This window comes from Crotalus tigris, unplaced genomic scaffold (genome assembly GCF_016545835.1).
Source record: "Crotalus tigris isolate CLP2741 ecotype Arizona unplaced genomic scaffold, ASM1654583v1 scf7180000024119.3904262, whole genome shotgun sequence".
In the NCBI taxonomy this organism is placed as follows: Eukaryota; Metazoa; Chordata; class Lepidosauria; order Squamata; family Viperidae; genus Crotalus; species Crotalus tigris.
Window position 1 is genome coordinate 676,411 of NW_024100396.1, and position 14,361 is coordinate 690,771.

Here is a 14,361-nt window from a genome sequence, read left to right on the forward strand (position 1 = left end):
TACACCATTTCTGATAAGTGGCTGCCCAGTCCCTTCTTGAAAGCTTCCAGTAATGAAGCTCCCACAACTTCTGAAGGCAAGCTGTTCCATTGGTTGATTGTTCTCAGTGTCAGAAAATTTCTCCTTATTTCTAGATGGAGAGATTCAATCTGTTAATGCTTGTCTGGTCTTCAGGTGCTTTGGAAAATAGGTTGTCCCCCTCCTCTCTGTTGTCTCCCCTGGTCCTTCTCTTCACTAGACTAGCCATGCCCAGTTCCTGTAATCGTTCTTCATATATTTTAGCCTCCAGTCCCCTAATCATCTTTGTTGCTCTTCTCTGCAGTTTTTTTTTTAGATTCTCAACATCTTTTTTATAGTGTGGTGACCAAAACTGGTTGCATATTCAAGGTGTGGTCTTACTAAGGTTTTATAGAGTGGTATTAGTAACCTCTCATGATCTTGATTGAATTCCTCTATGGATCATGTCCCTCCAAGTAGTGCCCAGCCCGGTTCCTCTATTGTGAATCCCCTCTTCCCATTCCAACACACACTCCTAGGATCTGTTTGTGTCCCACATCGTGTTTTCCCCAGCCGGTAGTCAAGATAACAGATCTTAAATAGCAAGCATTTCCTTTCAAAGTTCCCTAGTCAAAGAACACAAAGTTTTGCCTGCTCAAGTTGGACCTTCAGATGGAACTCGTCACTTCCTGCTTTACAGAATGCTAAATTGAATTGCATGCTCAAGGATTCTGAGGGTTCAATCAGTTTCTGGCCTTTTAAGATATCTTCCACCTACTTGTTCAAAGCTTTCTGGATGCTCCTGAAGATACTAAGCTGCCGCAGCAAATGAGAGAGAACAGGAGTTTGCTTTGAAAAGAGTTGGGGTCTTTGCAGGTCTGATGTTCAGCAAATTCATAAATGGTGCTGAATTGGTTCCTCCCTCCCTTCCTTCCTTCCTTCCTTCTGAACAAGTGAAAAAAAAAACATGTCTCAAACATAATTAGATTGGATTGTGAAATAGGATTTAGAAGTCGCAATCCACAGACATTTCATCCCATCCCATTTGCAGACTTCATCTGCAAACTTCCCAGATCTTGATTTCCACTCTCTCGAATGGAAATGACATATCAGGCAATTGTGTCCCTGCGATGTGCAGTTGACATATTAATAAACCAGAACATTTAATCTTGTTTATTTTCCTATTTACAATTCTGGAGAGAGCTGTTACCTTGTGTACAATTCAACTTCCAACAAAACCCAGTTTTCTAGGATTCCTTTTTCTACACTGGCAGATAGGTTACATGCAAAAAAGAAAAAAAAAGAAAAAGAAAAAAGGAGGGTCTTCTTCGAATACCATTTTTATTGTATGTGTTTTGTAGGCTTCTAACCTGATTTTAATCATGTAATTCTCCGGGCAGCTGATAACTGCCAGGTAATATGGGTAGTCCTCCACTTAGGACCATAATATGGATCAGAATCTCTGTTGCTAAACAAGGCAGTTGTTGAGTGAGTGGCACCTATATTTGCAACCTTTTTTTTGCCACAGCTGAATGAATCATTAGGTCAGGGGTAGGCAACCTTGGCTCTTTTATGACTCGTGGACTTCAACTCCCAGAATTCCTGAGCCAGCCACGCTGAGGGGAAAGGGAGAGGTTGCCATGCTGAGCCATGCTGGCTCAGGAATTTTGGGAGTTGAAGTTCATGAGTCATAAAGCGACCTAGGCCTAGGCCAGAGTAGGCAACCTTGGCTCTTTTATGACTGGTGGACTTCAACTCCCAGAATTCCTGAGCCAGCCATGCTGAGGGGAAAGGCAGAGGTTTCCATGCTGAGCCATGCTGGCTCAGGAATTCTGAGAGTTGAAGACCACGAGTCATAAAAGAGCTGAGGTTGCCTACCCCTGCACTAGGTTGTTAAGTAAATCCAGCTTCACCCACTGACTTTGCTTGTCAAAGGTTGGCTGGGAAGGTCACAAATGGTGCTCACACAACCCCAGGACTCTGCAAGCATCATAAAGACTTGTCGGTTGCCAAGTGCCTGAATTTTGATCATGTGACCATGGGAATTCTGAAACAGTCATAAAAGTGAGGACCAGTTGTAAATCACTTTTTTCCACGCTGTTGTAACTCAGACAGTTGTTAATTTCCAATGGATGACTTTAGAGGAGTCACTCTCTCAAAGGCCAACGCTTGCAAAATTGTGATCTGGGGGAATAAAAATGGATTTCCCAAATGTACCACATAGACTCTCAAGAGGAAGACAAGCTATAGACATGCAGTCAATGCAAATGTGTGGTACTGCTGGATTCCTCTTCCTTTTTTGCAAAAGTTTTCCCACAAAAAAGGAGAACTTCACCCTTTCTCAAGGGCAAAACTGAAGCACCATGATAGAAAAGCCTCATGGGAAATGCTGGAGAGCCATATTGCCCCTTGGGCACAACGTGTCAGAGTAAGAGCAAGAACAGCACACCCCACCCTTGCAATTTTCTCCAACACGCTCTTCTTCTTTGATGAAATTTTTAGAATCCTCTCATTCCACTGAGCAAAAATTTGGTGGAAGAAAAATGCGAGAAAAACTCTCTACTGAGCTTCGGCAGTGAGTGTCTCAGAACTGATGGGAGAAAGTAGAATATGTCTACTTTTGACGCCAACCTGAAAGGCAAACTATCTTTGGCGCAAACGATGTTTTCTGGCGTACTTTGAGGATGAAAGGAAGAACGTCACTGCAGCTGATTCTTCTCTGGGCAATTAATATGGCCATGTTAATAAATTAATATGGCTCCAAGAAGACAGGCCTTCTCTATGATGGGTCCCTCCCTGTGGAACATCATCCCTGCTGAAATAAGATTGGCCTCCATTTTGACACTCTTTTGCAAAAGGCCCCGAAATCATGATTTTGTCAACAGGTCTGAGGACTCCAAAGTGATCTGGAGCCCATTAAGTGGTTGGTTTGATTGTTATCAGAGAGGGATGGGCATTCATTGGCTTTTGTGTTGCACTTTTATTTCAGTAAGCTGCCCGGAGTCTCTGTGAGTCAGTTGCAGCCACATACATTTTCTTAATAAATAAATGTCAGTCCCCACCTTGCCATGATGCTTTATTCTGGGATGGAATGGCGTGTCCTCTTGGTTCAAGACAAATCCATAGATAGATAGATAGATAGATAGATAGATAGATAGATAGATAGATAGATAGATAGATATAGAGCTATAGATAGATAGATAGATAGATAGATATAGAGCGATAGATAGATAGATAGATAGATAGATAGATAGATAGATATAGAGCGATAGATAGATAGATAGATAGATAGATAGATAGATAGATAGATAGATAGATGTGGGGAAAAATGCACGCGCAGCAAACTGCTGTGCTCCCCCCCACAAACCTCATAACCTTTTGATACCCTTTGTCCCAGTGAAGCAGCCAGAAGGTCATCCCCTTTTGACTTAATGCCTCACCTACCTAAACAGATAATATGCTTGTTCCTTCTCCTCTTTGTTCTTTACCTGGTCTTTGATCATGCAATGTGTTACTAGAAAATAGTTGCTTACATGAAGACATTTTCCAACGAAGAAACCTTTGTCAGCATCTAATGGTTAAGCTGGTGTATGTAACAAGTATATAAGAAGCAATAAACTCAGAGTTTGTCAAGCTGTGTCCTGCAGCTTCAAACCTCTGCTCAAGACATGCCTGTGTTCTTTTTCTTAGCGTCTTACAGATAGATAGATGCTGGTAGACCAACATAGATGATAAATAGACATAGACAGACAGACACAGATAGGCAGACATAGATGATAGATAGATGATACAAATAGATGATAGATATACAGACAGATGATAGATAGAGAGAGATAGATAGATAGATAGATAGATAGATAGATAGATAGATAGATAGATAGATAGATAGATACTGGTAGACCGACATGGATGATAAATAGATATAGACAGACAGACACAGATAGGCAGACATAGATGATAGATAGATGATACAAATAGGTGATAGATAGATAGATAGATAGATAGATAGATAGATAGATAGATAGATAGATACTGGTAGACCGACATAGATGATAAATATATATAGACAGACAGACACAGATAGGCAGACATAGATGATAGATAGATGATACAAATAGGTGATAGATAGATAGATAGATAGATAGATAGATAGATACACAGACAGACCAGTAGATGATAGATAGATAGATAGATAGATAGATAGATAGATAGATAGATAGATAGGCAGGCAGGCAGGCAGGCAGGCAGGCAGGCAGACAATTTGTCTCCAGTGCATAAGCTCTCAGTGTACATACAAACAACAAAGTGGTAAGCTTAGATCAGTGGTGGCGAACCTATGGCATGGGTGCCAAAGGCGGCACTCAGAGCCCTCTCTGTGGGCACATGCACCATCGCCCCAGTCCTAGGCCTTCAGCTGGGTTTTATAAAATCTTTTCGCTTTAGGCCTCCGCCACCGTGTGCAAAAAAAAAAAAAAAAAAAGGTTCAATCAGCAATTTCAACTTCTTACTGGGAAAAAAAAGATCTTTCAAAGTTGGAATTCATTGATTGAACTTTTTAGTCCCACCCAGTCTGCCGTTACCACTGCAGCCATGCCCACCAATGGGCTTCACCCACCCGGCACTCGACGATGCATAAGTGGGTTTTGGGTTGCATAAGTGGGTTTTGGGCACTCAGTCTCTAAAAGGTTCACCATCACTGACTTAGATCATAGATTGCAATCATTAATCATAAGATAACAACAAGTGTATGTAGGTATGGAGAGCAGAAGGGGAACAAATGTTTCCCTTCTGCTCTCCAGACCTCAAGCTGCTGAGTATCTAAATATCAGACTTGCATTTCAAACATGAATTGACCCAACCATCTCAACCATCATTCAACCTCAAAGATTTTGTGTCCCACCTGACAAACATTGTCTCTCTCCTCACATGGACAGAGAACATCTATGGAGATTCTCAGTCATCCAGGTCCTAGTTGTCCCAAAGATGCTTTTTCACGATGCATCATGAGTTGCCTCATGAAAAAGCGTCTTTGGGACATGAAGGGAGAACATTTTTGAGTAGCTGTGAATAGCCCCATGCATAGATTGCTTTTGGTTTTTAGCATCACTGCACTTAGCTCTTACTAGGAAGCCCCATCTTCTTAAATATTTTGAGGAACTAAGAATTCAGTCTGCTGTAGCGCAGTTTCCACTTTCTTCTGTCTTATTCTCCTGGGGTGAAAAAAACCACACCTCATGCCAGTTATTTCTTACCCGTGTTATAAGAAAGAGAAAAATCTGTGCTTAGTCGACCATTTTATATTCTGTCTGGTAACTTAGCACGAAGAGCTTCTCCAAGGGGAACTGAACAAATGGAATTTCTCAAAATAGAGTTACTGTCTGTCCCCTGTCTGGAAACTCCCTGCATGCATATTGAATAGCTAACCAATTCCCCTGTAGCAGAAACACACTGCAATATAAGGCTTTGTCTCCCTTTGTGTCACAGTTCCTGAGCCCTGGTGGGCAGAAAATGCTTACTTAACTGAATTTTGTGAGCTTGGATAATTGGTGCAACTTGAAGTAGACTCACTCGTATGTAGCTCCATGGCGAATGTGCACGAATCTTCTGGCAATGTATGATTTCCATGGAACGGATGTAGTTATCAAAATTAATCCTGAGAACTTTGTTCCCGTCTTTAGACTCAGTGTTCATACCTGTAACACAGGGGTGTCAAACTCAGTTTCACTGAGGGCCGCATCAGCATTGCGGTTGCCCTTGGGGGGCTGGGTGGGTGTGGCCTACTTGGTGGGCATGGATGGAGTGAGTGTGGCCTACTGGGTGGGGGTGGCCAGCTGTACATCGTTCGCGTCAAGGGTGCATGTAGGGGCCTGGGCAGGAGCGGGACAGATCTGAGGGTTTCTGGCAGAAGGGGGTGGGACCGGGGCAAGCGCCAAGGCATGGTCCATTTCTTCATTCCTCACAAAGAGTGACACCTCCTCAGCATGCACCCAGGGGGCGAGGCCAACACAGCAGAGGCTGGTTCCTCGCTGTTTCTGGACGGCCTTGTGGAACTAAGACTGAATGTGTTTCAGCATAGATGGCCATCACAAAATTATACATTGGCTCCGGGCCAGCCTGGACCAGGGCCAAGGCAGTGGGGGCCGTTCCCTCACTGTTTCCAGGATGGCTTCGAGGGCCACATGAAACCACTTCGCGGGCCGCATCCGGCCCCCCAGGCCTTGGGTTTGACATGTCTGCTGTAACAAGTCAATAAATTTAACAGAATAACCAGAGTTGGATGGACCTTGGGGGTCTTCTAATCCAACCCCCTGCTCAAGCAGGAAACCCTATACCATTTCAGACAAATGGTTGTCCAATCTCTTATTAAAAACCTCCAGTGTTGGAGCACCCACAACCTCTGGAGACAAGTCATTCCGTTGATTAATTGTTGTGTCAGGAAATTTCTCCTTAGTTCTAAGTTGCTTCTCTCTTTGATTAGTTTCCATCCAAGATTCTCATGGCTGGTTCGTACAATAGGTTAAGCTGGTTAATTTTAGCATTGCTTCTGTTGTGTCCTGAGCCTGCAAAAGCAGGCTCGGGACGTTGCATTGGTCCTGGGCATTCCAAAAGCTGCCCGGGACCAGACAGAGCAGCGCCAGCCTTGAGCGCATGCGCAAGATGAGAAAACGCTAAGTTCCTATTGGTTGACACTGTGCGGGTTTCTGGCCATATAAAAAGGCCTGCGTGCCTTTGTGCTTTTGCTTGGTTGTTGGAGAAGGAGAATAAAGAGTAGTTAACAGTTACCATGTGTCTTCATCATTCGCACATGAACGAAGGACTTAACAGTTTCATTTTTCTTTGGTGCCTCAGTGTTCTGTGAATGCAAACCATGTGGTTAAGTTTATGATTCAAGAGAAGTTCCAGGGAAGATCTATTCAGTAACCCAAGAAAAGTAGCCCATTTTGCCAACCTAGCTACTTAATAGATGCAGGGCCATCTGAGCACACTGATAACAACATTTTTTCATTTGCATAATATCCAGGGTGAAATAATTTTGTTGCAAAAAGGCCTCGGTTCTCTAGTGACTAAATAGAAGGGTGGAACACCATCCAGCTTTTCTTGGGAAAGAGGTCAAACGAAATTTGCAAGAAGCTTGCAATATTTGCATTATTTGAAGGTTTGTAAATTGTACCTCAATGGTTTGTGTCTTAATATTCATCAGGTCTCTCCAAAATCTACCGTTTATTCATAAGGCTACAGTGAACTATCTCATTACTTTGCACTCTTCCAATGGGTGGAAAATGGACTTATGACATGCATCTTAGTTACTCTTCTGCTCCTATTTTCAACCCAAAATGACCTGTATCTAGACAAGCAATCTGTTCAGGCATGCATTATGAATCAAAGGTTAAGGCAAAATTTGTATCTCTTAGTCAGAATTTTCCACCCATATCCAGCTTCATTTAATGCCTCCAGCGTTCTCCAGCAGACCAATCCAATAGTTATATGTTAAAGGTCCATCCATCACATTTGAATTCTCTCCTGTCTGCTTTGTCTCATTATTTTTTGGCTTCTGAATGTTTCTCAGTAGGCTGCTCATCAAGATGATTATTTTCCTCAAGATCTGAAGCAGCTTGTCTCTCATTTTCCTGTTGTGAAAAATGGATAAAAAAAAAAAAATTGGGGGAAAAAAATTCTAGTGGTTAAGGCATCAGGCTAGAAGCTGGGATATGGTGAGTTCTAGTCCCATTTTAAGCATTTTGGCCAATCACCAGGAGACTGTGAGTTCTAGTTCTGCCTTAGATTATGAAAGCCTACTGGGTGATCTTGGGTCAATCACCAGGAGACTGTGAGTTCTAGTCCCGCCTTGGGCATGAAAATCAGCTGCATGAAATTGGACCAGTCACCCTCTCTCAGCCCAACCTTCACAGAATTGTTCTTGTGGGGAAAATAGGAGGAGGAAGGAATATTGTGGGTGATCACCACCTTGAGTTAGTGATTTATAAAACAATAATAAAGGCAGGGTATAAATAAATAAAATAAAAGAAAAAGAAAAAGTGGCAACTGGGATTCTGTCCCACCTTTTGCTCCCAAACAACCCTTGAAGGCGTGTTGTAATTGAGGAAAATACCATACCCCTCCCTTTGCACCCACAACTTTCACACACTTCTGCTTTTCTTTTAATATCAGAAAACGTCTCCCTTCAGTTCTCTGTCGCACAGCAGAATCAGTAAGCGCTGCTCCCAGTGTGAAGAGAAAGTAGATTATTTAGCCATAAGAACAGAGAAAAGATCTCACCAGACAAGGAAAGAAATCTGGAACCAAGGTATAGTTTTGCGGTGAGTTTAAGTAACCTTTCTGAGGAAAGTCATGGTGTATTTTCATTCGAATGCTGATCTTCTGGATAACTCCTGACTCAGGATAATTCAGAAGATAAATCCTAATACTGGTCTGAGATAAAATGTGTATGTGTGTGCGTGTGTGTGTGTGTGTGTGTGTGTGTGCACGCGCACACATGGAAGCTTTTGAGTCATTGTTGTGTCCTGGTGACTGTCTGCACTAGTCCCTGTAATTTTCTTGACAAGATTTTTCAGAAGTGGTTTGTCTTCTCCTTTACCCTAGAATGGAGAGAAAGCGACTGGCACATATAGAACTGATAGTCTTCCAGTTTCTGGCCTCGTGTCTTAAAACCACTACACCAAACTGGGTTTGAAATGCTTTCTTTTGTAAACCAGAACTCAATCTGGAAGTTAACTCCACTTTGAAAAAGAAGTCAGGATTGCGGGAACCATAGGGCCGTGTGGCAATTCTTCTCATTCCTCTAACGTTTTCCTTCACAGTGCAAAAAGTCTTTGATTCTTTGATGTTGTTCTAAGGATGCTTTCAATGTTGATATATACATTTATTTTGCTGGTGTTTGCTGTTTCAAGGCTAAAGAGCATGCAGATGTTGCTGCATTCAATTATCTGTGTCTCCATTCCAGAATTTCTTTCTGGCTAGTTTGGTTTCCTAATCAGGAAGCAGTCCGTGGAGAAATTCCTTCTTCCTTGGGGACTGAATCAAACTGCAGGGAGGCTGAAGCCTAGCTACAAAATGAAAGAACATTCACACAGTTCTCTGTCACCTCATAACTGAGATAAGGGCACAAGAAATCCATGGGAAGAATTGCTTCTTCCTTTAAGACATGCCAATGTTAGTTCTCCTATGTCAGTGGTGGCTGTAAGGACCCACCCCACTTTGCATCTTAAGAAGACAGAACTCTTGGAATAATTCTTCCAACAGGAATCCTTTATTAAGAGAAAATGGTTGCAGGTGTTCTAGACAGGACTTGGGGTCCAAGCTTTCCCATTCAAGGTTTTAAGGGGTTTCCCAGTAGCCCCACCCAATCCCCCCTACTTCCAGCAACAGTCTCAGGCATTATATTCCCACCCCCTTTTTCCTTACTGCCGGCTGGATGGAGACTTCAGAGAAAACTACATGAAAGGTAATAGCCCCCTTTGTTATGATTAGGCCTTTTTGGTGCTATCCACATTCAGTCTCTTTGAAGTATACTGAAGGAAGTGAGAGCCATAAAGCCCCTTTGTTCACCCCCTTCCCTTCATTGTATGACAGAATCCAGAGAGGGCAGAAATGGGATTTTCTATAATTGATAACTAGAGATGAAATATAATTGGATTCTGACAGTGGCGAACCTATGGCACGCGTGCCAGAGGCGGCACTCGGTGCCCTCTCTGTGGGCACGCGTGCCATGCCCCGGAGATGACAACTGTCCCGCTTCAACCAGCACCCGCTAACTCACCGGTCCCAAGTGGCCGGATGCATCCCTCCCCCCTGTCCCCTCCCTCCTGGCCTCGCATGCTCTCCTTTTCCCGGGCACGACCTACTGCATCGCCTCCTCAGCTGTCGGCCGTCTGTCCAGCTCAGAGGCGGCTTCTCTGAACTTCCGTTGGTGGGCTGCGAAGCCCCAGAGTGCGCCGGTTGAGGGGCCATCAGGCTGTCGGCCTGTCGGCCCCCATGCACTCACTGGCCTCTGTGTGCGGGGGCCGATGGTGTCAGGCAGCAGCCACCCCAGCCCTGCAACAATGGCACCCCAGCCCTGCCTTGCCTTGCCTTGCCTCACCCCACAGGACAAGCCTCCTAGCCCACTGCCCCACCTGCCAGAAACCCCCTGGATCTCCCTGAACCCTGCCCCGCCTCCACAGGAATCCCTCCCCATGAGCAACATTGAAGTGACCACACCCACCCAGTCTGCCATGACCACCACAGCCACGCCCACCCAGTGGCCATGCCCACCTGGCACCCAGTGATAAATAAGTGGGTTTTGGGTTGCAGTTTGGGCACTCGGTCTCTAAAAGGTTCGCTATCACTGTCCTATGTTAAAAGGAAAAGCAACCAGACATCAACACAATCCATTGCTAACATGAGGGACAGAGGGTAACTAGGCCTTATACCGAAAAGGGAGTCTGTCTCCTACGTAGCTCAAGCTGGAGAAAGAGGCACATAAATATGATTACTATACCCCCACTTAGATAGAGGACTTGCTTTTGATACCCAACAGTTCTAGAATTCTTTCTTAATGGCTTCCTACTTTTTCTATAATTACTTATCGGAAGTTCATAGATTAAGTTGTTTTCTAACAACTTTGGGAATTCTCTGATGTACAGTAGATAGTCATGAAGCTTCAGATCATACACCTCTGTCTTAGATTTAGTGGGAAGGTCAAGAGACATCAGATCTGAAAGCTCTTGAAGGCTGCCTGACCTTCAAAGGAAGATTCTTTCAGAGTTTCGTTTCCAAGAGGCTATTGCAAAAGGCTAGGGTAAAGTTACAGAAGTCACAGCAACTGGATTGTTTTCCTTTTCAATAGTCAACTTATTTCCCAAGTTCTTAGTCTATTCCTCATGGCTACTGTGTGAACAAGTAAGTTGTCCTACCTTACTACACAGGAAAATCAGTGATGGTACTAAGAATGTGAATCTCTCTTCAGTTCTAAGTGTACTATTATATGTTCCCTGGAAAAAAGACTGTACAATGAGAAACAGGATACTCACATATCTTTCAGTTACCCCACAGGTCAATGTCAGTGGAAGATGGTGCACCTTACCTACTAGAAGTTCACCCAAACGTGTTCCTTTGAGCAAACACAGAACACGGAAAACATGGAACAGTAGTTCCTTTTTCATAAAATCAGAAGAGATTGTTGCAAAAACAGCTAGATATATTTTCACTGCAGCACTATATAACTAATTCAGGAAGTAAGTTGACAGTTTTTTGTTGAAGCAAACCAACCAAATCAAACCAACTCTATGCTTCCTTTCTGGGGCCGTTGTTTTGAAGAGTATCAGAATCTGGCTAAGTGGAAGTGGGAAACCAAACAGAAGCTGCACTATCTATTTTACTTTTCCTCATAAAAAGTTTTCCCCCTGATCTTAAACTACTTTAATTACTTTAAAGTAATTAATAATAATTTCGGTTCCCATAAAAATACCTTCCCCTTTCCTAACTGACTAAATTACTGTAAGATCTTTTCTTAAGGTTTTTTTTTTTAAAGAAAAGAACATATTATCTCTTCTGTAGACCAGAGACCAGACATGCCAAAATACTATGCAAAACAGATTTGGATGCTGTTAAAAGACAAATATGTCAAATAATAATCATGTTCAAGGTTAATAATTGTGACTTTTGGGATTGTTCAGCCTGAAATCAGATAGAGAATCACTCGTTAGCTTATCCATCTTACTTCCAAGATATTTAATCACTGGAGGTTTTTAAGAAAAGACTGGACAGCCATCTCTCTGAAATGGTATAGGGCAGTGGTGACGAACCTATGGCACGGGTGCCAGAGGTGAAACTCAGAGCCTTCCCTGTGGGCATGCACGTCGTCGCCCCAGTCCTAGGCCTTCAGCTGGGTTTTATAAAACCTTTTCACTTTAGGCCTCCGCCACCATGTGCAAAAAAAAAAAAAAAGTTCAATCAGTCAATTTCAACTTCTCGCGAAAAAAAAAGTTCTTGCAAAGTTGGAATTGATTGATTGAACTTTTTAGTCCCACCCAGTCTGCCATTACCACTGCAGCCATGCCCACCCAATGGGCCACACCCCCAATTGGTCACACTCAGCCAATGGGCCACACCCACTCGGCATTCGACGATGCATAAGTGGATTTTGGGTTGCAGTTGGGCACTCAGTCTCTAAAAGGTTCGCCATCACGGGTATAGGGTCTCCTGCTTGAGCAGGGAGTTGGACTAGATGACCTCCAAAGTCCCTTCTGTCTCCATTCTGATTGATTGATTTCAGGTGAATTCTGTTAACATAGTCCTCCACTGGTGACCCATTCAAGTGATAAGATGGTCTCCTTAAGATAATTGAACAAGTTGTTCCTAGATACTCCAAGTCCTTTGGATGCACTTATTCTTCATGGTCTCCAGGTATCTCTATGACCGTTACCAACATATTTCTTTTGCTTCTTGTAAGCACACCAGATCACACGGTTTCTCTTCCTACTACAGAGCTCATCCTTTCACATAAATATCAAGGTAAAACAAGATGCCAGCCAACGAGAGTGCTTGGTGGATAAAGCTTCATTCTTGTAAGAAAAAGAAACTATTTCTGTCTTTGGCAATGATCTTGGCCATTCTATGCAAAGGTAGGTGCAATGTACTAAAATAAGAAAAATATGGAATTAAAAATTATTGCCCGGTTGACATTGGGGATGATAGGGTTCAACATATCCGGTGGACAGAAAGTTGTTCTACTTTGATTTTCAGTTTCCTTTGGGGCAGTGGTTGCCACGCTCTTCTCATACTGGAGACTGATGACATTTCTACAAAATTTGGTTTATTTACTAGTGCCCAGGTTGATCAGGAGCAACTTGCTTGTTTTGAGAAGCTAAGAAAAATCAGCTTTGGTTTAAACCAGGGGTAGGCAACCTTGGCTCTTTTATGACTCATGGACTTCAAGACCCAGAATTCCTGAACCAGCCATGCTGACTCGGGAATTCTGGGAGTTAAAGTCTACAAGTCATGAAAGAGCCAAGGATGCCTGCCCCTGGTTTAGACTTTGATGAGAGACCTCCACAGAATACCATGGCTATAAGGCAGAACGAGACACTAGCAATATTGTAGACCAGGGGTGTCAAACTGCCAGTCTGCGGGCCGGTTTCATCATACCGGAGCTGCGTCCACCCCATTGCCGGTAACGGCGAAAAAGCTCCGATATGTCACGTGACGTCACGTGACGTCTCAAGTTTGACATGTCTGTTGTAGACAGAACCCCAACTGGTTAACCAAGGCACAGATACAGAACATTTTATGGGTTATTCCCAGACAGGGAGATCTATAAATAAAGATAGTGAGAGATCTAGAGAATTCTTAGATAAATTTCCAACAGTTGGATGTTGATTGTATTGGTGGCACAGTGGTTAGGATGCAGTACTGCAGTTATTTCTGCTGACTGCCGGTTGCCAGCAGTTCAATCCTCACTGGCTCAAGGTTGACTCAGCCTTCCATTCTTTGGAGGTGGGTAAAATGAGGACCCAGATTGTTGGGGGTAAGAGGCTGATTCTGTAAACTGCTTAGAGAGGGCTGTAAAGCACTATGAAGTGATATATAAGTCTAAGTGTCAAACCGGGATCAAACCTGACTGAAGCTATCTTGCTCGTTTTCAGTTGCCACATGATTGGGGGGAGGAGGAATGAGACGTTTTATGCTAGTCTAAACAATTCTCTGTCCTGTGGGAACCAAAGTCCTTTCTGTTCCTTCGACTTGGGGGGGGAGGGAGGGGTTGAGCCTAATGTCAGAAAGCCCACCAAACTATTCTATTTGGAAACACAGTTGATTGCAAAGGTTTTGGGGTGGGAATTTTAACTTTGTATTACTGTTTCTTTTGGAGGGGACTTTAGTCTTGGTTTCACTTTTGACGGTGCCAATACTTTGTAACCAATAAACATGTTCTTAGAGGAAAACTCTTAGAGTTCTGCTTTAATTGGTCTCATCTATCAAAACCATGACACTGTTATTGCTATTGCTATTTTGGCTGCAGTCTTTACACATCTCTTAATTCAGTCTATCCCTTCCAACTGAGATGGTTCAACCATTTGGCAAAGTTCACTTTTTGTCCTATAAGGAACTGTCCAATTTTTTTCCCTTGCATCTTGTTAAACAACAGAGAATCATTTCATTGTAGAGTTCCATCTATTATTTATTGTCTTGGACACTATGTCTGTGGTGGACATATCACTCTAAACCCAGTTTAATAATAGACAATTGCTGTGTTTTTGTTATATACAATTCCCAAACACCAACACTACACCATGGTTCAGCACAACGTTCTTGTTCACCAATATAGCCAAATAATGCCAAAACATAGAGGACCCTTAGCTGCTGAAT

At 43.1% G+C, this 14,361-nt stretch overlaps 1 protein-coding gene across 1 annotated transcript in view; it reads left to right on the forward strand.

Moving 5' to 3' along the window:
* The first annotated feature begins 8,160 nt into the window (after nucleotides 1–8,160).
* Nucleotides 8,161–14,361, forward strand: part of LOC120298713 (sialic acid-binding Ig-like lectin 10) — a 39,836-nt gene continuing 33,635 nt past the window's right edge. The window contains exons 1-2 of the mRNA XM_039322697.1: nucleotides 8,161–8,315; nucleotides 12,484–12,620. Coding sequence (XP_039178631.1) covers nucleotides 12,521–12,620 — 100 coding nt within the window. The 5' untranslated portion in view covers nucleotides 8,161–8,315; nucleotides 12,484–12,520. The remainder of the gene's footprint in view (nucleotides 8,316–12,483; nucleotides 12,621–14,361) is intronic.